Genomic DNA, 25,467 nt, shown 5'->3' with positions numbered 1-25,467 from the left:
TCACGCAGGGCCACGTCTGCGGGTTCCGAGAGCTTCAGTTAGGTTGGAGGCGCCACGGCGGGGGAGCGGCTCGGTTAGGTGGAGGTGAGGGGGAGTCTCCAGCCAGAGGTGAGCGGGGGCCCTTAGGCTTGGCGGCGAGAAGGGGACTTCCCAGTCCGTAGGGGCTCGGCCTGCCGACGGTCTAGTGGGCCAGCTAGCGGGTTGACCCACGGACCGTGCGCGGGACACACCCGCCCAGGCGCCTCCAGAGCGCCCGGAGGGTCTCGTGCCCCTGGGCATTCTGGTCCAGAGGCCTGGGGGGCGGTGCGGCGTTGCGGGGCGGGGAGGGGGGGGGGGGTGAAACTCGGGGTTGAGAGCCGGAAAAAGTGCGGCGCCTTGGGGGCTGGGAGGAAAGCGGAACAAACCAGGGATTGATAATTGAATGAAGGGAAGGGGGATGCGCGCAACTTTTTTAGAGTGGTCGCCGTTTGGACCTGTAAGTACTTTCAAAAAAAAAGAGGTTAGAGTGGAAGAGAGCCAAAGCATAAGAGACTCTTAAAAGCTGAGAACAAACTGAGGGTTGATGGGGGGTGGGAGGGAGGGGAGGGTGGGTGCTGGGTATTGAGGAGGGCACCTTTTGGGATGAGCACTGGGTGTTGTATGGAAACCAATTTGACAATAAACTTCATATACTGGAAAAACAAAAAAAAGCGTTCGCACCCTCGTTGAACGTAGTTTTAGGACCAAAAACGCATTGAAGGGTGGAAGCATTTGATCTTTTTTCTTTTTAAAAGACTTTCTGGATTTAACAGGACTGGTTTACACCCTTATGAATAATCATGATATACTACCGAATGGTCAGTTTTTAACAAAATATATTCTTGCTTGTACAAGAGATTTGATCACTTTGGACCAAACTAAATTAGCTTGCTGAATACCAGCTTGTTCCAGTTGGACAAAAGCAAAAATTTTCTACCATTTTCTTTAACTTTTGTTCATTGAAGCATCGAAAGACGGTAAAGCAAATGAGACAGGACTGCTGTTCATCTCTGGGCTAATTGGAAATGGGACTGACTGGGGAAGTGAATAGTATATACAGCTGAGGTTGGAAACCCCAAGTTTCACTTAAACCTGTAGTATCCCAGAGAAGGAAGTGCTAGTGGGCTCAGGGCCACTGTTTAAAATTAAAGGGAGAAAGAAGATGTTGCTACTGTCAGAGCTTAATTTAGAAGGGTGTCCTGGTCCTCTGTTAATGAAAATAGAAAAATCCACTGCAAGGTTTATTAGGAGGTCTGGGCAGTTTTGGAGAGGAAGCTGTTGCTCTTTGCTTTTCCTTTGGGAATATGTCTCTGGTGTGGGAGGAATAACAAAAGAACCACACAGATTTTCCAGATATTTTGGATACGTAGTCCCAGTCCATTTGACATTGTGACCTTAGGCCTCAGTCTGTCACCAGCTACCCTTGTGTATTTATGTTATTTAACTGAGGTCCAGACTTAAGTTTCTCCGTTTATGAAATGAGATAATCTTTGAACTTGTAGAAGTCTACGAATCTATGTGTGGAATCTTCATTTTAGTTGAGAGTGGACCATTTAAAATTTTCCCTGGGTCCAGGAATAGTCCTGGCGACAAAACGAGAGAGAAGTTGGAGGGATAGTCTGGTGCTATCTGCCTTCGCGTGGACAATACAATTTGGGGAGGATCTTCTAGGTAATGCCGATCACCAGGACTTATTCTGCCATTCTTTCTCAAACCTTCTTTGTGGGCATTCAGAATGAGGCAGACCTCTTAGTTTATGGTGGCAGCTTTTTTTATTTTTATTTTTATTTTTTTAACGTTTATTTTTTTGGGACAGAGAGAGACAGAGCATGAACGGGGGAGGGGCAGAGAGAGAGGGAGACACAGAATCAGAAACAGGGTCCAGGCTCTGAGCCATCAGCCCAGAGCCCGACGTGGGGCTCGAACTCACGGACCGCGAGATCGTGACCTGGCTGAAGTCGGACGCTTAACCGACTGCGCCACCCAGGCGCCCCTATGGTGGCAGCTTTTAAAGCAAATGGTCCTTGTAACATTTCTCGTGCCTGAAAAATATTCCTTAATTTTGTAGACATGGATTTAGATGCTATTACAGAATACTCCGCATTACATCCCAAGCCCAGTGGACTCATTCTTCAATATGGGACTGCTGGCTTTCGAACGAAAGCAGAACATCTCGATCATGTCATGTTTCGCATGGGATTATTAGCTGTCCTGAGGTCAAAACAGACAAAATCTACAATAGGAGTCATGGTAACAGCATCACATAATCCTGAGGTAATGCTTTTCGTGCTCCGATAAAGCAAATCTTTATTTACAAGTACACATCTTAGTGTCTGAGCAGTTTGACCAAAAGTACAAATTAATTCTAGGAATGTTTGTGCTCCTTATGTGCCTTTGGGTTTGAAATGGCTTTTTCTTAATGAGTGGTCATTTAGCTCATGACTCCATAGAGGGTGTAGAGAGAATTAAATGAGACTCATTTCTTGGACTGTGTTCATATCAGAGAAATAACAGAATGTTCTTCCAAGTTAGTTGTATTGAGACAGTATCAGTAACAAAAAGTGTTACTTCTGTTAATGTAGTAGAGAGTAGAGAGATTGGAGGCAAGACAGGGAAGGGCAGACATTTGAAAAGATACATTCAGAATGTCTTGAACATATTTAAGACTGGTTTTCTGTAGTTAGGGAATAGCTTCCTGTTCTGAATGAAGAGCCAAACGGGTGGCTCCAGATACAAAAGTGAGCTTTGGGCAGGTTATTGATGAGGTCTAATGATTGTAGGGTTACGACAATTAAATTTTTTTCTCAAAGTATTCCTTTTGACATAGTCTAACTCTTCTGTATTGCCCATAGCCCACTAATACATGGTTTGAATAATATGCTTCTGTTTGGTGGCAAGGGCCTGAGATTTTTGCCTTTGTAGATAAATTTGCACCAAGTTTAAGTAGGTCTGTGAAGGATTATAACCTCCTCTTCCCTCCACACAGGAGGACACTGCTTGTCCAACTTGTAAACGTGGATCACTAGAAATGCATGTCTGAATGTCTAAATCACCATAATTGATTGACTTACGGGCTGAAGCCTATATTTATTGCTACTTTCAGAAGTACTTCTTAATACTGAGTTGTCTCCTTCAGTTGACAATCATTCTGAACTACAGTTTATTTCTTCCCAGAAATTTGAGCAGAACGGAATGGGGAGTCTGTTTTCAGCTTCTGTTACCCACCGGTTGACATATTGGCCAGTGTGTTCTTAGAGTACAGAGTCATAGTGGGGAGGAGCTCTCACTGCCCTCATTCTGCTCCATTTGCACCATGGTCATGTAATTGATGGTGAATGCACAGATGACAGCCTTTTAAAAAAGCTAGTGTAGCATAGTGGCTGTGGGCTTAAAACTAATAACGGACTTGGTATTTTAATAGCAGCACTGACACTTATTAGCTATATGAACATAAGCAGATTTCTTGATTTGAATCCATTTTCTCAAAGTAAGACTGGAATAATAATAGGATTATTATTATTATAAGTATTATAAAATACTTAGTCCAGTGCCTGGTATTCTGTACTGGTCACTGGTGAAGTCGCTCAGCCATCAGTGTCTTTTTTAGGGGAAAACAGCTTGAGTTTACTTCCTCAACTCACCCTTGTGAATGCTCGCAGATGGCTTATTGTTTGTTTTTCTTTTAAGGAAGACAATGGGGTAAAATTGGTTGATCCTTTGGGTGAAATGTTGGCACCATCCTGGGAGGAACATGCTACCTGTTTGGCAAATGCTGAGGAACAAGATATGCCGAGAGTGTTGATGGACATCAGTGTGAAAGCAGCTGTGAATCTGCAACAAGATGCCTTCATAGTGATTGGTAGAGATACCAGGTGACCATCAGAGTTAATGGTGAAAGCAGCTTTGGGGACTCCACATAAGTGATTACATTAATGTTAGTGCCCATGATAAACTGAAAGAAGGAAGTAAAGTGGAACTGCCCTAAGAGGCTCCTCCACCCACCTGGCCTTTTTTTAGTAGGATGTAGGAGCTAAGTCTCTCTGTGCATCTTGGGTTTTGGAGTCTGAACCCCAACTCTGACACTATATAATTGAATAGGTTATTTAACCTTGTGGAGCTTCCATGTGCCCGTCTATAAAATGTTGATGATAAAGCCTAACACAGGATTTTTGTGAGAATTACATGGCATAATGTATACAAAATACCTATTTCCTGACACGAGAGAAGTACTTAACAAATGCCTCCCGCCCCTTTATTTCTATAGGTTTATTTTCTCCTGTAGAGTAAGAACACATTATAATAATATTTTTAGAGATTTACCTTATAATCTACATAATTGTTGGTTCATATATTTATATCATTTTTGCATGCTGGAGTTCACTGGAAACATTAACAATTTATTTCTACATACCATATCCCCCAATCCCCCATCTGCAAGGGATACATTCCAGGACCTCCAGTGGATGCCTGAAACCATGGATAGTACCAAATTCTATATATACCATGTTTTTCCCTGTACATCCATAATTATGATAAAGATGAATTTATAAGTTAAACGCAGTAGGAGATCAAAATGAATAATAAAGTAGAACAGTTACAGCAACATACTGTAATAAAAGTTATGTGGATGTAGTCTCTCTCACTCTCAAAATATGTTAGTGTACTGTACTCTTTTCTTTCTTGTGATGCTATGTGATGATAAAATGCCCATGTGAGAGAGGATGTGAGGTGAATCATGTAGGCCCTGTGACATAGTGTTAGGCTACTGTTGACCTGATGATATGTTAGAAGGAGGGTCCTCTGCTTCTGGACTGCAGTTGACCCCAGATAACTGAAACCATGGCAAGCGAAACCATGGACAAGAGGGGACTATTTGTCATATTTGGCAGCTTTTGCTGTCCTTTACAAAAACATATTTTTGTAAAATGTTAGATTAAAAGTGTACTTTGAAACAGAAGCATTCTCTTTTATATAAGATCTTGTTTTGCCAGAGATTCTTTCTAAAGGAAATTTCCAGTCAGTGTCCTCATGGCTTAGACTGGTGTTTTATCCTTAATGTGTTACCAGCGAGACTTCCAAATACCATTGATTGTGGATTTATAGGTATCAGAAATAGCCTACTGATTTATGTTCTGAAACAAATAATTATCCCCCAGGAAAGCCTTCCCCCATGTAATTGCCTCTTACCAATTAACTAGTTTACATGATGTATAACATTATTTTCTACAAGGCAGTTATATAATTATTTTCAGATTGATAATTTGTTCCGACTTTTCCAAATGAAAAACAGGTTGCATATCCTTGGTGGTTTACTCCCCTGTACTGCATAATGCACACTGTTTGCATTCAGTATTTATTGCTACTGTTCCTAGGTAACGTACATGTTGTTACAGTCAAACTTGACCACATATTTGGGGATGGTGTAATCAGTGTATTTTTATATCTGTTTTCTAAATTTGTTTTAAAACCAAACTCTTTCTGAGAAATGTATTGTGAAAGACTGCTGGAAAATGCTTATACTTTGCCTATATCCTCTTTCCAGTGTTTTCAGACTTGACAGGTTTCTTATTATTCTGAAATATGTAGCACATAATTTCTGTATTTGCTTTCAGAATTTAGCAACTCTTGGTTTCAGGAAGGGATGTGTTATTTTCTTCCTTTTCTTTTCTAGGCCCACCAGTGAGAAACTCTCACAGTCTGTAATAGATGGTGTAACTGTTTTAGAAGGTCAATTTCATGGTATGTAGCTATCTTGAGCTGTGAATTAAGTTAATCTTGAAAAAAAAAAGTTTTAAAAAGTTGTAAAAGTAGTAACATTTTAGAAAAGTTTGAAAACGTGGATAAAAAAAGGTTTTGAAAAATGAACTCCTAGGTATTAAATACTAGTTTTTTAAATTTAGAAAATTCAATAATTTTTTTTCTTGGTGTGCATATTTTGGTTTACCTATAGGAGATTATATGTAAGAAATAATGATCTTAACTTCCTTTACTTTAGTAAATTTTCTGGTATGAAAACCTTTGAAGTTACTTAAAGATGTTCATTCTGGGGAGCTTCTGTCAGTATTCCCTAATAGCCGATCACATGTGGAATCAGCTGTTACATATCAAATCATGATGCAAAGTCGCTTTGGCCTACTTATCATGATTTAAGTTTTGACAGGTAGTTTTTCCTATAGAATTACATGCAGTACAATGGAGGCTTGAATCCTCTTCTCACATCATCTACCATGCATGCCCCTTGTGAATGCAGTGACTCCATTGTGCTTGGAGGTGAATTTCCCTAGTGTCTCCCTACTTTCTTATTTAAAAATATCTTCTCTTGACCTTTTCAACCTCCTTTCCAGCCCCGGTGTGCTCGTTTCTTCAGAGTAATTCCAAGAGCTTGCCTTGGCTTACTTCTCTGCTTTTCTAGTCATTACTTATCCCACCGCAGGCAAAGTCTCCATCCTGCCCCCTTCAGTGAAATGTCTCTCTCAACACTCATCTCAATTCTAATTGCCAGATTCAGTGGCTGTTAAAAAGTGGGAATTCTTGGGATGCCTGGGTGGCTCAGTCAGTTGGGCATCTGACTTTGGTTCAGATGATCTTGCGGTCGTGGGTTTGAGCCCCTCGTCGGCCTCTGTGCTGGCAGCTCAGAGCCTGGAGCCTGCTTCGGATTCTGTGTCTCCCTGTCCCTCTGCCCCTCCCCCACTTGCGCTCTCTTTCTCTCTCTCTCAAAAATAAATATTAAAAAAAAAATTATAAAGTGGGGATTCTTAGCCTGGGGCCCAGGGTTTCCTGGGAAGTGTTTGGTTAAGCTGCAGGGATCTGGTGACAGAGTGTTCTTGCTACAGTGTGCAGAGTGTTACCTGTACGTGCACTTTTTTAGGTAGAGGATTCTTTGCTTTTGTCAGATAGATGATCAAAGGGATCTGTGACCTAAAAATTATTTCCAGAATTTATATTTTGAAGTTTTTATTTTAGTTGCTGTCTTGATAGCTCTCCACACTGTGACCTCCTCCTTTCTTTCTTTAAGATTCTACTTCCTTGGCCACTGTCCCTTATTGGTCTTCCATTTGGGCCCTTTCTCTCAATTTGGGCATTGCATATTTCTTTCGTTCTGCTTGCTGAATGATCTTCTTTACTGCCATAGCTCCAGCTGTGTGAAGCTTAATTCTTCACTTGTTAGTTCAAACATTTTTGATTGTGTGCTATGTACAATTCTCCAGTAGTCTGTTTCATGCCAATCACAGCTTATCGTCAGAACCCCATTTTGCATCACGTTGTGTGCATACGTACTTGTGTGTATAAGTGACACAAAAGCATCAATAAATAATACCTATACTGCATGACATGCATTCATCTGTTTTATTTTATTTTATTTTTTTTAATTTTTTTTTCAACGTTTTTATTTATTTATGGGACAGACAGAGACAGAGCATGAACGGGGGAGGGGCAGAGAGAGAGGGAGACACAGAATCGGAAACAGGCTCCAGGCTCCGAGCCATCAGCCCAGAGCCTGACGCGGGGCTCGAACTCACGGACCGTGAGATCGTGACCTGGCTGAAGTCGGACGCTTAACCGACTGCGCCACCCAGGCGCCCCTCATCTGTTTTATTTTTAAAAAACACAAAAATGTTGGTTGTATCTCACTAAGTGGGTTCACTAAGTGAGCCCTGACAGTCTCAGGTCTGCAGTGGTCTGCCCTTACCCCAGATTCATCCTGCCTGAAACTATTGTGTGTACCATTCTCAGAATGGTTCACTTTTTCAGCACTGTCATTCTAGCTGTATAACACTTTTCTAATGTTTTAGTCTAGAAAAATTTGAGAGTAATTAAAAAAAATTTTTTTTTTTTTACCTTTCCCTCATTTCTGTCTTCAGCTTAGTGAAAGGTTAATGTAGCTGCTGCTTAGAGAGAACGGGGGAAGCTGGTAGAAGATAAGGTTGAGGAGGGAAGCAGGGGCCCTATGCTTTCAAGCCATGTAGGTTGCGGTAAAGATTTGGGTTTTATTCCAAATGCACTGGAACTCCATTGAAGGATTTTGTGCGTAGGAATATGATCACGTTTCCATTTTAAGTCAGTCACTCTGGCTTTTATGTACAGAGAGACAGGAAGGTTGTAAGAAAGAAAAAGATACTACTGTAGTTCATGTAAGAGGGATGATTGCGAGAGAAGTGGAGAAATTTGAAGTTAGTATTGACTTCAAAGGATTTTATGATACATAATGAGCTAGAGCTGTGAAGAATGGCTTGTAGGTTTCTGGGTTGATCAGTAGACTAGAAGAGTAACTACATAAGAGTCATTGTTTCTTGATTAACTGTATATAATAGTAATTTGTTAAATGTTTATTTGGTCGTTTTGATATTGGTCACGAAATCCTTTTGTTCCATCTTTTGGTTAAGTCTTTTGAAATAATCGTTTTCCTCTCCTTATACCCCTCTGTTAAGCTAGGTTAAGCGCTGATCCACTTTTTTGAGCTCCTCCACCTCTTTCCACCTGATCCTTACGTTAGAGCCATGGGTGCCTTCATGAAATACCATTTCCATTATAGAACTGCAGGGTTCAGTAACTTTTAAATGATCTTTTGCCTCTAGTCTAAACTTTGTGCTTGACTTTGAAGATCTGTGTTGGATTTAGTTACAGAATATTCACTGGATACTGGTTCATCTCTGTTATTTTTTCTGTTTCTTGTTCTTGGTACTTTTCTTGTGTGTTTAGCTATTTTTGACTATAAGCTGTTTGTTTTTCTTGGAAAATTATCTGTGGGACATTTTTGAGGTGTATGGTGAAGGCATATTTCTCTGGCAGAGTTTAGTTATTGCCTTTGCTGGGTGCCTGGGGGTGCGACTTGGCTGGTGGATGACAAGGTTCTTTGATGACAGAGTTCTTCTGGACCTCTGTGGTTACGTGAATTGGGGCTGGAAACCTGTGGGAGGCCTGTACTTCTGGTGACAGCTCTTCAGGGATGGGTTATTTCCTGCTCTGCTTGGTGTCAAGACCACTCTTCTGGGAGTGGGTACTTGGGGCTGATTCACTTTGGACTCACCCTTGTTCTGAAGAGTAGTCCTTTGAGGCTTCAACTTCATGAGGGCCTGGCCTTCTACTGGGTGTCCTTCCTTTTTTTTTTTTTTTTTTTTTTTTAAACCTTTAATTATTATTGAGAGACAGAGACAGAGCATGAGCAGGGGAGGGGCAGAGAGAGGAGGAGACACAGAATCCAAAGCAGGCTCCAGGCTCTGAGCTGTCAGCACAGAGCCCGATGTGGGGCTCGAACTCTCAAACCATGAGATCATGACCTGAGCTGAAGTCTGACATTCAGTCAACTGAGCCACCCAGGCACCCGGTGTCCTTCTTATCTTAGGTCAACATGGACTTGTTTGTAGTGGAAGCAGTAAGTTAATTTCTGGTTTAGAGGAATGACCTTAGAAGCAAAACTGACTTCCCATAGTTCAAATCTTGGAGTTCTTCCCTTCATAGAGATTTTGGCCTAATTTCCGCTTTAACTCATTGGCACAGCAATGCTTTTTAAAAGATTTTTCTTTTATCTGGCATTTTTGGTGGTTTTGGGAGGGTTCATCTGAATTGCATAGTTTGCAGTATTATTCGAACTAGAACTCAATTATTTTTCTATATTCTGTTTTTGTTACCTGTCCATATTAAATGATTTTTTTATTAATAGTAGTCATTCATATTTCTTTTAGAATTCAGTATGTGCCCAATGTGTGGGGTTCCCCCCCCCCCATCATTACCAAACAACCAATTTAATTCTCTGACATTATCTACTTAGAAGTAGGGTCAGATCCCACAGGTTAAGGATACAGTGCCACATGACTCCCCATGCCCACTCTTTAGATGCCAGTCATGTAGGCTTCTGACAACCCCCTCCTTTGTTTTATTAATTTGCTAGAGTGCTCACAGAACTCAAGAGAAAAATTTTACTTACCAGATAGATTACTGGTTTCTTATAAAGGATATAACTCAGGAACAGCCAGATGGATGAGATACGGCAAGGTATGTGGGAAGGGGCATGGAACTTCCATGCTCTGGCCAACCACTCTCCCCAGTCTCCACATGTTTCACCAGCCCAAAAGCTTGTCCTTTTGGGTTTTTAATGGAGGCTTCATTACATGGGCACAATCTGTTAGGGGATTGACTGTTGATATTTGAATGCAATCTAGCCCCTCTCTTCTGCTCTGCCTGGATTGGCAAGGGGGACCAGGAATATGGGAGAGGTCTCAAAGTTCCAGCTCTCTAATCACATGGTTGGTTCCCCTGGCAGCCAGCCCCATCTTTGGGTTCCCTTGGAGCCTTCCTTGTCTCATTAGCATAACAAAAGACAATTTCTACTCTCTTCTCTTAGGAAGTCCATGGGTTTAGAAGCCCTGCTTAGAATGGAGACAAAGACCAAATCTCCAATTTTTTTTTTAAGTTTATTTATTTTTGAGACAGACAGAGCCCGCACCCACGCACACACACGCGCGTGTGTGTGTGTGTGTGTGTGTGTGTGTGTGTGTGTGTGTGTGTGTTTAGAGGGAGGGAGGTGTGTGGGGAGGGCCAGAGAGAAAGAGGGAGAGACAGCTTCCCAACCAGGCTCTGGCTGTCGGTGTGGAGCCCCACTCGATCCCAGAAACCATGAGATCATGACCTGAGCTGAAATCAAGAGTCAGGTGCTCAAGGATCTGAACCACCCAGGCACCCCTGTTTCTTATAAATCACAGTATCATAATGTGACAGGCAGTTGTAATAACTTCAGTGGATATATTTATGCATATTTCTGGATAGTTTGAAAGTGTTTTTGTGTCCTCTGAGATGTTTTTATTTTGAAGATTTGTTGCTCTCAAATTCATATGGTATGAATCCATTTAAACATTTTTTTCTTTATTAAGAAATGTGGTGAATTGCTTTTTGTATTTCTATGACAGATTACGGCTTGGTAACAACGCCCCAGCTGCACTACATGGTATACTGTCGAAATACCAGTGGCCAATATGGAGAGGCAACCCTAGAAGGTTACTACCAGAAACTCTCTAAGGCCTTTATGGAACTTACCAAACAGGTAAAAATCTCGTGAACATGGTTAGAGTTTAAGTAAATGAATAAAATAAGATCAATTCAACAATTTATCTTAAGTAGATAGCTCATCATTCCTCCTTTTTCCAAAAATGCAGTGTATTTCCTTTTCTTTTCTAGGACTCCACAAGGCTTGGCCTTTGTGTCCTGCTGTCTATTGGTATTTACTTGGCGAGGCACGTAGTACACGTAGTACATTCTGAGATCACGGTGGGGGAAAACCTGGTGGGGTTCTTAAGGTTACAGAAATATTTATTCAGATGAATTTGCTCTTAAGGTTAATGTTAGATGCTATTGGCATCATACTTGAGGTGTCTGCTGTTGAGAAAGATTTTTCTCCTGTGTAGATTAGCTGCTTAAACCTCGATGGGGTTTGTGGGGTATAATTTAATCAACAAATATTGAATATATGTTGTTAACCAAAACAGAGCCCTTGTTCTTAAAGAATTTTTATTCTGAAGTGAGGGTGGGCCAGAGAGGAGACTGACACAAAAACCCATACGTGCCCAGTGGTGTTATGTGCTGTGAAGTGAATGGCAGGCATCATTCTGCTCATCCATCTGTATACTCATTCCCACATTTGAATGCCTGTCATGTAATATAGGCTGTAGTATTATTTTGAAGGGTCCCTGCTTAATTGAGGCTAAATTCTAGTAAAGCTCCATTTCCATAAGGTATTCAGTCAGGGAAACTGTTCTAATGTCAGTTTTCAAAAAGTTTTAAAGGCCTTTAAATTTCGCTTTGGTTTTCTGCAATTTTCATCTGAATATGTATACCCTTTTGTTTCCCAGGGTGAAATAGACGAGTGAACTGAAATAATAGAAGATGTTTACATATACCTATATGTGCTGTATGTTTCGCTTTTTTGTAACTTGAAATTTTTCTTCCTTATGTCTTTTCCTTTTAAGACTTTGTGCAGCGAAGATGAATATAGATCACTTAAGGTTGACTGTGCAAATGGCATAGGGGCCCTGAAGCTGAAAGAAATGGAACACTACGTTTCCCAGGGGCTGTCAGTTCAGCTCTTCAATGACGGCACCAAAGGGAAACTCAATCATTTATGTGGGGCTGACTTTGTGAAAAGTCATCAGAAACCTCCACAGGGTATGTAGAAAATGTGTTTTTAGAGTTCTTTGAAACCAGTCTTAAGAGACCGAGGTGGCCAAGTGAGTTGAGTCATGCTGCTCGTCCTGGCACACCACTTTAGACATCTGGACACTTTTCTTACTGTCTGTGCCATTCGAAACATGGTCTATGCCCTTTGCCTATGAGTTACACGACTCCTACAGTGTGTAGGCAATGTCTGGGGGAGGGGTGGGGGGAAGCAAAATCAGGAATTGGTGTTTAAAAGCAGTAGTTCTCAAACTTCAGTATGCGTGAGAATCATCTGGAGGGCTTGTTAGCACACAGATTCCTGGGCTCTACTCTAGAGTTTCTGATTTTGTAGGTCTGGGTAGAATTTGGGTAGGAAAAAAATTTGTCTTTCTGTCAAGCACCCAGCCTTTGTTAATGTTGCTGGTCTGGGGACCACACTTTGAGAATCCTTGATCTAAAGGATAGCAATAGTGAGTAGCATTTTTCACCTTACCTGAGTTAGACACACTATGGAAAGGGAATGCAACTTGGCTTAATTATAACTGTCTGCAAAATCTGTTTTCTCCAGTTGGTATATTAGGAGGAAGACAGTAGTTGTACTAAGAGGTGGTCTATGTTTAGCTGCGTTGTAAATCCTGAATTGTTAGCAGGTGGGCCAAACTTGGCTTACGGATGTGTTTTGTTTGGTCTGCTGTGTGTGTGTGTATTGCATTACTTGTCGCCATTTAAACATTTCATGATTTTACTTAAATATTAGAAACGCTGGCTTCTCTTTACCGATGTCAGAAAATGTCCATTCTCACGTGGCAATAATTGGCTGCAATAGAGCGGCTCCTGCCAACTTCCGACAGGACATGCATTCTTCAGAACTCCACAGACCTCATCCAGTTGCCTCTCTCCTTTACGTTATTCTGCCTCACTGTAGTACACATTTACATTTTTAGTTCGTCAGCTAGTTTGAACTCCTTTTTTGTTGAATTGCTTGTTTTTGTTGAATTGACAGTTTGGTTCTAGGTCCTGCATCTGTCCATCCATCTAAATACTGAGCTCTTCTCTCCCTTGCTCTAAGCACGGGTGGTGAGAACAAAGGCAAGAGAAATGTAGCTGAAAGTAAATCTTACAGCTTGCAGCGCACTGATAAAAACCTGAGACGTGCAGAGTGTGACATACCTCAAGGGACTTATGGCTCCCTTAATGTTGATGTTTTATTAGAGACTAAAAGCAACCTTATCTTGACAATAGCCAGATCTCTGTCAACCTCGCTTTTAGCATATAGAAATGCCTTAGAAACTTATGTTATCTCTATCCCCCGCCAACCTTAAAAGTATAGAATCAGTCACTTCTCACAGTCCGAGCGCAGCTCTTTCTGCCTGTGGGTCCTGTCCCCTGCTATAAGAAAATCACCTTTCGCACCGTAAAATGCCTGAAGAATTCTTTCTTGACCGTTGTGCTTGGCGGCCCCGCATCACGGGGCTACAGAAAGAACAAAACCATAGGCCCTCACTTTTCCTGAAGCGTGTGTTATGCCTTGTAGTCAACCTTATATTCATATTCCTCATGAAAGCCTCATGTTGGATTTGTCCACCTGCTGCTCTCATGGCGAAGGAGCAGCAAAATCTTCTAAGTTTGATGTGACAGTTGCCGAGGTTTTAATAGCCCTATGCAAATTACACTGGCCATGTATCTCTCACAGGTTACAATTCTTCCCTCTAACTTACCAATGTTTCTTGTTACTGATGGTGTGAACAAATAAAAATCACTTCTGCCAGAGTTGAAGCACGTAACTCATCCGTTGATTATTTTTTATATCTAAAGGGCATCACAGTACTAGGTAAATTGCATTCACAAATAGTCTGTAGCTTTCACCAAACTATGGGAACTTGTCTTACCAAACCAACTGGTTTATAAAACGGAATTTTACTTTATTTTATATTTTTTAAATCTTTATTTTTGAGAGCGAGAGTGCAAGCAGGGGAGGGGTAGAGAGAGGGAGATAACAGCATTCAAAGCAGAATCCAGGCTCTGAGCTGTCAGCACAGTGCCTGAGGCGGGGCTCGAACTCAGACTGTGAGATCTTGGCCTGAGCTGAAGTCAGGCGCTTAACTGACTGAGCCACCCAGGTGCCTCTGGAGTTTTATTTTAATATTATATCAAGTTTCAGCATAGAATTCTTCTTTTCCAGTTAGCTATGAAAGAATTTACCCTGTAAAAACTGCCAGTAAACCTGTATACTATTTAAAAATTAAGACATTGGTTTTTATTTGGAAGGATAATTTTAAGTACCTCTTGAAAAGTGATATGTGGAACACGTAAGGCCAGTTGTGATCATACTTTAGTGAAATATTTTTCCCTTGTAATTAATGTAAGAGAAAAAACTTTTTATATTGTTTTATCCCTATTTCTGTGACTGAAATGCATTTTAAAATTCTGTGTGCTAGGAATGGAAATGAAGTCTAATGAAAGATGCTGTTCCTTTGATGGAGATGCAGACAGAATCGTTTATCACTACCTCGATGTAGATGGTCACTTTCATCTCATAGATGGAGACAAGATAGCAACACTGATTAGCAGTTTCCTTAAAGAGCTCTTGTTGGAGGTATGGTGGGATGATTGACTGACTGCTCTTTAAAACAAGACTCACTGGTGACTAACATGTCTCAAAGGCACAATTTATACAAAGTTCCTTACATCTGTGGCCAGAAAATACAAGACGACACATGGTAATTTTAGTCATTTCACCATGGGGCACGGGTTTTCGAACCTGAAAGCGCTCTTTTCTTCCTTATACTGGCAGAGTTTTATGATTCGAAGCTTTATGAAGATTTTGGTGTCTTCACAACTGACGCTTTAGTGAGCGTTCCATCATCACTCCCACAGCTTTAAACAGAAGATTGCATCCTCTGAGAGATGTATTTACTATGTTATAATGTGGTTAGTAATGCGAGAGAGGTTTATTCTCCTTTGCTCTTTTGGAAACCTTAGGCCAGCTTTTAGTATAGCATGTAATGGGAAGTAGTTATTATAATGTGGAAAAAGCTATACTTTCAAAGAGTTCAATAACTACTTTTATTTAAAATACTAGAGAGGTCAGGAAATCACAAGCTTCTTTTGGAAGGAATCCTTGTAGAATTTAAATAACGCTCAAAAGTATTTTAGCTTTTTTTTCTGGCATACGTGTAAATTTTCATTTTAGGCATTTATTGCATAAACTGGTAATTTTGGCATCCTTTAGAACTCTCATTATATGTTTGCTTTTGTAGTTAGTGTTTTTACTTTTGATGGCAAGGCAATTATTGTTTTTATCTAGATTGGAGAAAGTTTGAATATTGGTGTTGTACAAACTGCGTATGCAAATGGAAGTTCAACACGGTATCTTGAAGAAGTTATGAAGGTACTGAACCATTTCCATTTTCTGGTAGCTTCTTAATAATTCTATCTTAAGATATTTCTGTGAGGAAAACAATGCGGTCATACAAGTGAACAGGTCACAGTACATGAAGCTGAGCTGTTGTCCATTTAAGGGTAAGATATTAAGATACGGGAAAAAATTGTCCCTGTGCAAAAAGGGAAAGAGACTCCCCCCCCCCCACCCCTTTTCTTATGAATGTAAATGTTTTAAAAGGCTAAGCAAATTTTATAGTTAAGGAGTGTTTTCCCTAAGGGTCTAGAATCCCCTCACTGAAATGTATGTAAAGTCTTCTTGAGAAGCAGGCCTATTCGGTCGACATAGGGACTATTGCTTTGGGATTTCACAGGTGGGGAGAGAGACTCGGCTACTCTTTTTTTTTTAAATTTTTTTTTGACATTTATTTATTTTTGAGACAGAGAGAGAGAGAGCATGAACAGGGGAGGGTCAGAGAAAGAGGGAGACACAGAATCTGAAACAGGCTCCAGGCTCTGAGCCGTCAGCACAGAGCCCGACGCGGGGCTCGAACCCACGGACCGTGAGATCATGACCTGAGCCGAAGTCGGATGCTCAACCGACTGAGCCACCCAGGCGCCCCAAGACTCGGCTACTCTTAATACAACAAGGAAAAGTGGGAGAGGGGGTTGGTGGATGGAACATTACTAAGGAATCTTCAGGAGTCAGGATTCCGACTGAACATACCTTACAGGACTCCTGTTGAAGACAGGCCAGGGTGGTTAGATACTACCTGGGGTATGGTATGGGGTGAGGACTTCGATCAGTTATGGAGGGTAGGAGATTCTTGCTGAGACTGGACTCTTCCAGACATGCCCAAGGAAAGGACCTCTTTGGGATCACAGGAAAAGTTTGTTCAGGGATAGAATCTGTTACTAGTTACCTTCAGCTATATTATAAAAGGGTGAGATTTCTGTCTGTAGTTCTTAACAGATTTCCTGTGGTGTGCATCACAGTCTAGCTTGAAGTGTGTTCAGTAATCAAAACTGTTTTCTTACTCTTCTATAGGCAAGTTTTCTGGATTGTTAGAGGAGGTTTTGTATCTGATTTTTTTCCCCCAGCATCCCCCAGATGATTGACCATCCTCTGTACCCCATCACCTGCTCTAAGAGTTGGAGGGTCCATGGCCAAAATTATGTCTGTTTGCCTTTACTCTTTCTCACTAGCTAGTGTATTTTCCAACTTTTGTGCATTCCTTTTCAAATTCCTGCATTTTACTAGTTTTTGTTGCTTTTGCACTCTTTTTAAAGCAGGGGTGGCAAAGTCCAATTCTTGTAGAATCTGGAGAAGTGAAGAGAAAAAGTACAGCAGGTGCATAAGGACTAGGAAGTGTGCCCAGACAGGCCAGCTGCTGTCACATTTAGTCAGATTCTTCAAGAAAAGCTGAAAATCTAAGTTTTTATGTGACTCTCCTTCCTACTACTTTTTAAGTCTTGACAGCTGATTAAAAATTTAAAAGAAATAGGCAAAATAAAACACATCTGGAAGCTGCTAGTTTGCGACATGATTTAAATATAAAGTTGCAGTAAACACACTCAAGGAACTCCATTGGTGCCCAGTTGCCCACCATTTGTCAGGGATTCTCAGTATTTGGGTTATCGTTTTAGTATTTCTTTTCTGTGTTAACATTTTTATAGGTAATATATACCCTGTTTAAGAAACAAATACATCAGAAACTGTTACTCATCAACCCATTCTCCTATGGATGAATTAAATATTTTTAGCTCTAACCTTTCCCAAGGTCTTCTAAATCCAATCAGTGGCCAATCTTATTTGATCTTGATCTCTTTTGCGATTTGCCACTATCAGACTTATTAACCACTCTTCTCTCTCAGATCCATCCAAGGCTTAGGCTGCCCAGTGTTGCTAGTTCAACCATCGTAATTTCTTAATGGGATTAGTCCTAGAAACCTCCTAACCAATGTCTTTTAACCTTCTAAGCCACGGGTTAAAAAACTGGCCTGTGGACCAGATCCAGCCTGCCACATGTTTATGAATAGTTTTATTGGAACACAACCATGCTTATTTGTTTCTGTATTTTCTGTGATTGCTTTCACACTAGTGGCAGAAGTGAGCAGTTGTGAAAGAAATACGGCTGTAAACTTTGAAATATTTATTATATGTCCTTTTATAGTAAAGCTTGCAGACCTCTGTAAACCATTCTCCACATTGTAGCTAATGGAGCTTTCTACACAATTGGATCATGTCACTCCCCCACTTACAATCTTTCAATATTTTATCCGGGGATGCTCCTCTTTCTCGCCTTGCTTTTTCCCTTGGTTGTGTATTTCTATAGTTGCCTTCTCTCTCCCATACTAACACTTACCACTTGGTATTTTAATTGTGTGTCTTCCTCACTAGATGGCTCCCGGTTTGTTCCCTGTTGTACCCTTAGGAGAGTAGGTATATGTATTTGCCCATTGAATAACTGCTATTGTGTTTCTTTAAATATGTGTCATAGGTACCTGTCTATTGTACTAAAACTGGTGTAAAACATTTACATCACAAGGCTCAAGAGTTTGACATTGGAGTTTATTTTGAAGCAAATGGGCATGGCACAGTAAGTTCTCCTTAGTTACAACCAGCTTTAGCTGGACTTTTTTTTTAATGATGGGAATTTTCTGAGTAGTAATACCTTATAATCGATTCCCACTTTGTTGAAATGATCAGTATGATAGTAGAGTAAGATTGGGTTTACTTAATATATTCTTATGTGTGTTGAAACTGGTTTTCTTTTAGGTTGTTTATGATCTTTGAGTGTGAACAGATAATACAGTTTGTTCCTACAGGTTTTTTGTTTTTGTTTTTGTTTTGTTTTTGTTTTGTTTTTTTTTTGTTTTTTTTTTTGAGAGCACGAGCAGGGGAGGGGTAGAGGGGAGAGAGAGAATCCCAAGCAGGCTCCACGCTCAGCATGAAGTACAAAGCAGGGCACTGTGAGATCATGATCTGAGCCAAAATCAGGAGTTGGATGCTTAACTGAGCCACCCAGGCACCCATTTTTAGTTTCTTTAAAAAAAAAAAAAAAAAAAAAAAAAGCAGTTCTTAATTTTCTTACAGATTGTTTATCACTTAAAATCTTTTCTTTGAACTGGCCATAGGTAGTGAAAGGAAAGTTCAGTAGCTGTGGTAAATTGAAAAGTTTTGGAATGCTTGAGAATTAAGTTATGAGCGACTAGAAATGAGTGTAAGTAGCAATAAGCATGTAAAATTTTTATGGTGCTTTTTGTAGGCAGAACATTTAAAGAATTTTTTGAGATATAGTTCACAGACCTTAAAATTCACCATTTTGAAGTGTACTAAGTGGTTTTTAGTATATTCATAAGATTCAGACTTTTGTTTAAACGTTTTTATGCCACACCTCATTTCATAAATAGATTGGAGGTAGCCAACAGAAAAGATGTTACCTAGGTCAGATTATTTTCATTAATTCTGAACTGGCTTCTAGAGGCCTTGATCATACGAAAAATAATAATTTCTCAGGAAATGCGGTTAAAATATAACTTCAGTGATCTAATTAAGGCAGAGGTTGATAAATAATTTTAAAGGGCAGATAGTATTTTAGACTTTTGGCTCGTAAGGTCTCTGTTGCACCTGTCAGCTCTGCTGGTGTAAGATAAGGGAGTGTGTATGGCTGCGTTCCAGCAGAAATAGTGACCAGAGTGTAGTCTAGTTTACCAGCAAACATGTCATTTCATCAAGTGCTGACTATAGTATTGAGCCACTCTGAAGTAACTAAACTCATGGGCAGAACATTTTAAAATGACAGGAATCTTGAGGAACATGATGTATATCATATACATGGTACTATTTGCCATAATAAGATAAGTACAATGAACTCTTCTTTTATCTAGCTTATATCCTTTAAGTTTTTACAAGAAAACTCTACTAGTTGTGCTGAATTCTGTATTCTTTCAAGTAAAATGGATGCAGACAGGCTTAAGGAACTGGTTGCACAGAACTAATTCAGCTGAGAGGCAAACATAATATACTCATCATGTACATTTGCCTCTGTCAGAGTGGTATTTTCTTTGTAATCAGCTCTTTGTATTTTGATAACCAGTTCTTTAATCCATGAAGGATTTTTTCCCCCCAACTATTATCTTTTGGGTTCTGATGTGATCTTGTCAGTTTCACACATTCTAAGGCTATCATTATTTTTCCCTTCAGTTTTTCCAGATTCATTCAGAGTTTCCAAAGTGGTTTAACTTGGATGACTGGGCACGAAGAGAATGTTTTACGATTGTGTGTTTATGCTTTCCTTGCAGGTACTGTTTAGTAAAGCTGCCGAAACAAAGATAAGACAACTCACAAAAGAACTGGAAGATGAGAAAAGGAAAGCTGCTGCTAAGATGCTCGAAAACGTTATTGACTTGTTCAACCAGGTCAGAGCTGGAGGGTGGCGGGCTCTTGGTTACTTTACCATTGTTCATAAGGTAGATAGAATAGTGTGTTGCATAAAAAAGTAGAAAAGTCCTGGCAGCTTCCTTGCCACAGTGGTATATACAGTTGAGATGGACACTGAAATGCAATGACAGAACACTGATGTGCTTCCTTACCCCTGTATTTTATGATGAAAACTTGTAAGTATCTAGATTCAAAACTCTGCTACTGAGTCTATGTATATGTGTCAAATCAGTGAGATTGGAGTCTATACAGTATGGCAGAGGAAGCAAAGAGTAGGACCGGAAAAAGTGACAGAACTAGTATTTGAATATCTTGCACGTAGTAAGGCACTTAACATACCTCAGTGTAATCCTTGCAGTAACCCAGGGAGAGGGGTTGTTATAATTCCCATTTTGTAAATGAAGAAACAAAGGGCTTGGAGCTAGTTATCCAGTCTTAATTTTATAGATAAGGAGGAAGAGTAAAGGCAAGTTTCTCAAGAGCTAGTTTCAGTATTCTTTGTATAACTTTGTGGTCTTTCATTTCTCCATACACTCTAGTTTAATAATCTGTGTGAGGGTGGGGAGGAAGCACAGGATACTGTGATTTGTTTTCTAAGAGCATTCATATCCAAGGGTACACTTTCTTTCATTGTGTCTTGTAGGCAGCTGGTGATGCTATTTCTGATATGCTGGTGATTGAGGCAATCTTGACGCTAAAGGACTTGACTATACAACAGTGGGATGCTCTTTATATGGATCTTCCAAACAGACAGCTCAAAGTTAAGGTCTGAGCAATATTTTAAAATTACTTCTTTTCTGAAAATTAGCTAAAATGTATTATCTCCAATCTCTATATAAAAAATATTCCGTGTGTCATGTTTCATCGTGTACATGTAGATATTATAGAAAATGCCTTATATCCTGTTTTCCCACATCTTAATCTTAACCAGTTGTTTGAGAAATATTTAGTTTACCGACTTGAAAAGAAAAGAGTGATACATGTTCTTTATAATAAAGATTTTATTGTGGAAAATTTAAAACAAATATAAATGTGGAGAGAACAAAAAAATGAAACCGCTGTGTTCTACAGATTTCAGCTATTGTCCTTCCCCATGCTCCATAGCCCCCATGTTATTTTGAAGCAATCCTGCTAGCCTATTATTGCAAGTGAAAATATTTCCTTTGAATTATTCTTGGGTCACGCAGAACTTCCTGGGGCTAGCTAGATGCTGAGAAGTAAGATCTTTGGGCTTAAATGGAGAGAAATTTTTTAAAGGCAGTTCATATAAATGCTCATTGATTTCTGTACAGCTTTATGCCAGTGTAAATACTCACCAACAGGATTTGTGAAAGACAGTTAGAGGTAGTAAAGCCCGAGGTCACAGAAGTGGCTACTGATTGGCATATTTAGGAGATTTTTATCATGACCCTCTTACATAATAGGTTGCTGCTTTGTCAACAGTTTATAGAAATAGATATTTGACCAGGGACTTAAAAATACAGTCCTTCCTGGCCACTATTGTAGTGGTAACTGTAAGACTGTGGAAATGTTGCCTGTTTTTGCTAAAGGCAACCTTTAAAGCTACAACTGAAATTAATAATCCTGATTTTGGCAGAAATAAAAATTATAAAATTTTAATGTAGTTGCACTCTGTGGTACAATAAGCTGAAATGTAGGTCTGTTACTGTTGAAATGGCCACAGTCTTTTGGTGGGATTTCTGTTGAACAGGTTAGGCTTATATAGTAACGGATATGAAATGCTTGTGCATAGGTTGCAGACAGGCAAGTTATTAGCACCACTGATGCTGAAAGACAAGTAGTTACACCTCCAGGACTACAGGAGGCAATCAATGACCTGGTGAAGAAATACAAGCTTTCCCGAGCTTTTGTCCGGCCTTCTGGTACGGAAGATATAGTCCGAGTATATGCAGAAGCAGACTCGCAGGTAAGCTGGGATGGTTCTATTGAAAAAATATGTGGTGAGAGTCTGATACCATGGGTAGTGGGGGTCGTAGTAGGAGAGAAAAGAAAACTATTTCAATAGTGTTGCAGTCTCACTGTGATAATTGTTTATGGAGATTTTTAGGTTCATATTAAGACTGTAAGAGTACTTTCATCAGTCGTTGAACAAAATTAGACCAACTTAGTTTATTTCCCCAAATATTTTTCTTTTTATTCCAGACTTCCTATTTCTAACCATGGCATGAATAATCAGTAGATACTTTGCCACGCATTAGTCTTCTGTGGCCTGAAGTGGATGATCCTTTTTTTAAAAACTCCTTTAAAAACATAATCCTGTTGCTTTATGAAAACAACACGCTTTGAGGTACATGTCTAAGTTAACTGGTACCATCATCCAGGTTGATGGAAATTCATCTTTGTCTCTGGACTTTTGATTTGTTTTTCAAAATAATTTCCTTTAAACAGCCTTGCTCTGTGCCTCTGCTCTTTTCCTAACAGGGTCAAGACTTCACGGTCTCGATTTTTTAAACTTTGCCCTCTTCACACACTCTTTTACTCTTAAACCCTTGATCAGTGTTTGCACAGCTAAGGCAGTCTAGAGTGGGTTGAATAGGCACTCAGAAGGAGGCCCTTATAAGGGAGCTGGCAGCTTTTTGGCAGAAGCTTAGGCCATCCTAGAATATAGTGAATAGAAATTGCTGGTGGATGGGGAGAGGCCATCTGGGACTTTAATGGTTACTTACACTTAGGCCAATTGTGGCCGTACTTTTAAGGACTAGGTTTTATTGAATTTATTCAGAATTTTGGAATAACTAATTTTACAATTTGATTTGATTAACCAAGAACTCACCGGACTTGGAAGAATTTGAGTTTTCCATTTATTTAAGAATCTTGGAATTTGTTACTGAAAGGTGAAAAAAAAAAAAATTTCATTTGAGTATGCTAGTGAGACGACAAGTTCTCTTCCCTTCCCTCAGAGTTGTAAGTTACCTGATAGATGCTGTCTTTCTCCTCTAATCTCCTTTTATGTCATTTTCAGGAAAATGCGGATAGCCTTGCACGTGCAGTCAGCCTGGCAGTATTTCAGCTGGCTGGAGGAGTTGGAGAAACACCCTAACCAGGTTTCTGAAGATAATTTTTATATTCATGACAAACTGGATTTTTAAGAACTTTTTACAAAATAATAGTACTGCCACTAATGTGACAGGTTCAGACACATTTGTAATCATGTTTACGATGCACCTTACTAGATTGTTTCTAGATCTGATTGTTTTTCTTAAACACTACCACAACTATTATTTAGAAATAGGGAAACCTTTTACCTGTTAAAGTGAAACTTGAACCGAATTTCAGTCTCACTAATGTAAAGTGCTCGGGGCTTAATCATTACCTTTATAGTACATTCAGGGACAAATTCATGAGGGCTGCTGGAAAATTAAACCTTACTACCAACTCCTTGGAATGTCTTTTCCATTGCCGTTACCTAACCGTGATCGTTATTTTGCAGGATTCACCATTGTTGATACGGAGGGGGAGGGTGGAGAAGACTTTACACAACCAATTTTTCCACAGCAAAATTTAGAATGATTCTTCAGTGACTTACCTCGTCATGTAACATCACCAGGAGTTCAGAGTGTGACATGGAGGTTGTGCATCTCCACTCTGTACTCAGGTTGAGATGCTCGTGCTACGTTTATGAGGATGCATAGCCCAGGCTTCAGTTACTCTTTATTCCTCTTAGTGCAGGTATGTGGGAGAACACTAACTGTCATACTTTACACCAAGCCTCTGCCAGAGAAGCGCCACCATTCTGATACTGAAATGTGGTTAATAATGGAAAGAAGATCCCAACGAGTCTAAATTAAACAAAGCCTGAAACCAACAGCAAAAAATGTGCAGTGTGTATTTTGCAGGTTTAAGACAACTCAAGACAAAACAATGGACTATATATGTATATATAGATCTCTCTTAGGCACCATAATCAATATGAGCCAACAATATTTAAACTTGATTCAGGCCACATTCAGACATTTGCTCTTATTTACAAATATTTAAATTAAATACAACCTGAAATGTGTTTTGTTACATACAAAAAAGAAAAAAAAACCTATACAAAGAGCAATGTTTGTTTTAAATAATTACATTTAACTAAATGGAACCACTTGTGGTGCTTCAAGTTTTTATGACCCCTTCCAGAAAATCTTTTTCTACCATCTCTTCTATTTTTTGCCTGGCTTTGCTGGAAAAGGGTTTGTGGTTTTCCAGTTTCATGTCCTTATTCGGGAAGGTGTTTGAGTAGAGGATGGGGCTCCCTGAGTGTCCTACACATCGGCTGGTGACTTTGCTGTTGAAGACTTGGCTGAGTACATTGAAGAATGGCAGCAGCTGCTCAATACTGCGCACGGTGCAGATGGTAAGCAGCAAGTGCCCCGGCTCCCAACCCAACGTTCTCCCTGAGTTGTCTTCCTCTGGATTTTTCTGTAGAAACACAAAGGGAATTGTTATTATAGAGATACAGTACATGAGAACATTTAAAAGGGTATAAACATCAGCAACAGTTAACAAATACAAATGATGACATCAAGGCTCCATTCCAGACTTGATTAAAATCGTGCTTCTGACTGAAGCATTTTAGTGCCAATTATTAGGTACAGATAGAGGTGTCCAACACTGTAGTAATATTTTCCAACTGGACTGCACAGGTAAGCTTAGCAGAGTCAGTTTTAGATTGAGTCAAATATTAAAAATTTATGTTGTGCTTTGCATATACTCAAAAAGCTCCCAGATTTCTGGATTCCCACTAATGTAGTAACCAAGGACTAAATCATAAAGTGACTGCAGAAGAGGGTTAGGAAGAGACAAAAAAGTCTTCTACGTTTCACCATTAGTAATCAGTTAATTCCTTTTCAGCCAAATGGCTTAAACTTATTACCACAAGATGGTAGCATGGTTTGGAGGGAGTAATTATTTTCTGTATGAGAGAAAGGAAAAGAGCACTCAGGAGAGACCCTGCCATCTGTTTTTGTGTTGTGTAAACAACATGGGGAGGAGAGCTGCACCTAGAGTCAAAATAACTGGGTTAGTGTCTGGGCTTTGCAATTTAGTGTGGGACATCCTTGGGCAGGATACAGAAAATTCCTCATTTAAAAAGATGGGGAAATATAATCTGTCTTCTGGCAAAGAAGTCAAATGAGAGTGCAGGTGAAAACTGTCAACTAAATATAAATGCAGTTAAAATCATTCATTAAAACTAACCAAGAGATTAGTTTAGGAAGCCAGCTGGATTATATGAAGTTGTCGATGTCAGTCTGTCTAGGAAAAGTTAGGAGAGAACTGGAGATGTTTTGAGTTTGGGGGGAATCACAGATTTTGTAAAAACACACTTAGAATGAAAACAGACGTGAATTGGATAGAAAATGGGGGAAAAATCAGCAGGTGAGACTTAGAAAGCAGAACTGCCATACTGAGGAATTTGCCTGTTGCTGAGAAACTTGCATTGTTTACCTAATATTTAATATCACTAGTTTCCTAGA

At 39.8% G+C, this 25,467-nt stretch overlaps 2 protein-coding genes across 11 annotated transcripts in view; one reads left to right on the top strand and one right to left on the bottom strand.

Moving 5' to 3' along the window:
* Positions 1–23,386, top strand: PGM3 (phosphoglucomutase 3). Of its 3 annotated transcripts, XM_040474044.1 has the most exons (13): positions 1–108; positions 2,087–2,292; positions 3,706–3,890; positions 5,690–5,757; positions 10,923–11,056; positions 11,979–12,174; positions 14,604–14,761; positions 15,473–15,556; positions 18,048–18,146; positions 19,852–19,968; positions 20,634–20,756; positions 21,744–21,917; positions 22,974–23,386. In XM_040474044.1, exons 2-13 carry the CDS (start codon positions 2,089–2,091, stop codon positions 23,049–23,051), a joined length of 1,620 nt encoding a protein of 539 aa, XP_040329978.1. In that variant the 5' UTR covers positions 1–108; positions 2,087–2,088; the 3' UTR covers positions 23,052–23,386. The 3 variants fall into 3 exon arrangements, with proteins under 3 accessions (XP_040329978.1, XP_040329976.1, XP_040329977.1); XM_040474042.1 differs by lacking the exon at positions 22,974–23,386 and having other exon boundaries at positions 21,744–22,886; XM_040474043.1 differs by lacking the exons at positions 1–108; positions 22,974–23,386 and adding an exon at positions 452–475 and having other exon boundaries at positions 21,744–22,886.
* Positions 20,974–25,467, bottom strand: part of DOP1A (DOP1 leucine zipper like protein A) — a 113,733-nt gene continuing 109,239 nt past the window's right edge. For 6 of the 8 annotated variants that reach the window (XM_040474038.1, XM_040474036.1, XM_040474040.1 and 3 more), the window contains one exon: positions 23,811–24,412. In XM_040474038.1, coding sequence (XP_040329972.1) covers positions 24,107–24,412 — 306 coding nt within the window. In that variant the 3' untranslated portion in view covers positions 23,811–24,106. Of the gene's footprint in view, positions 21,960–22,784; positions 22,839–22,924; positions 24,413–25,467 lie in introns of those variants that run through there. The other 2 variants (XM_040474034.1, XM_040474033.1) reach the window with 2 other exon arrangements.

Source organism: Herpailurus yagouaroundi, unplaced genomic scaffold (genome assembly GCF_014898765.1).
Source record: "Herpailurus yagouaroundi ecotype Mexico unplaced genomic scaffold, PumYag 139, whole genome shotgun sequence".
Classification (NCBI taxonomy): Eukaryota; Metazoa; Chordata; class Mammalia; order Carnivora; family Felidae; genus Herpailurus; species Herpailurus yagouaroundi.
The sequence above is the reverse complement of the archived record's forward strand: the minus strand, read 5'-3'. Positions and strand labels throughout refer to the sequence as shown.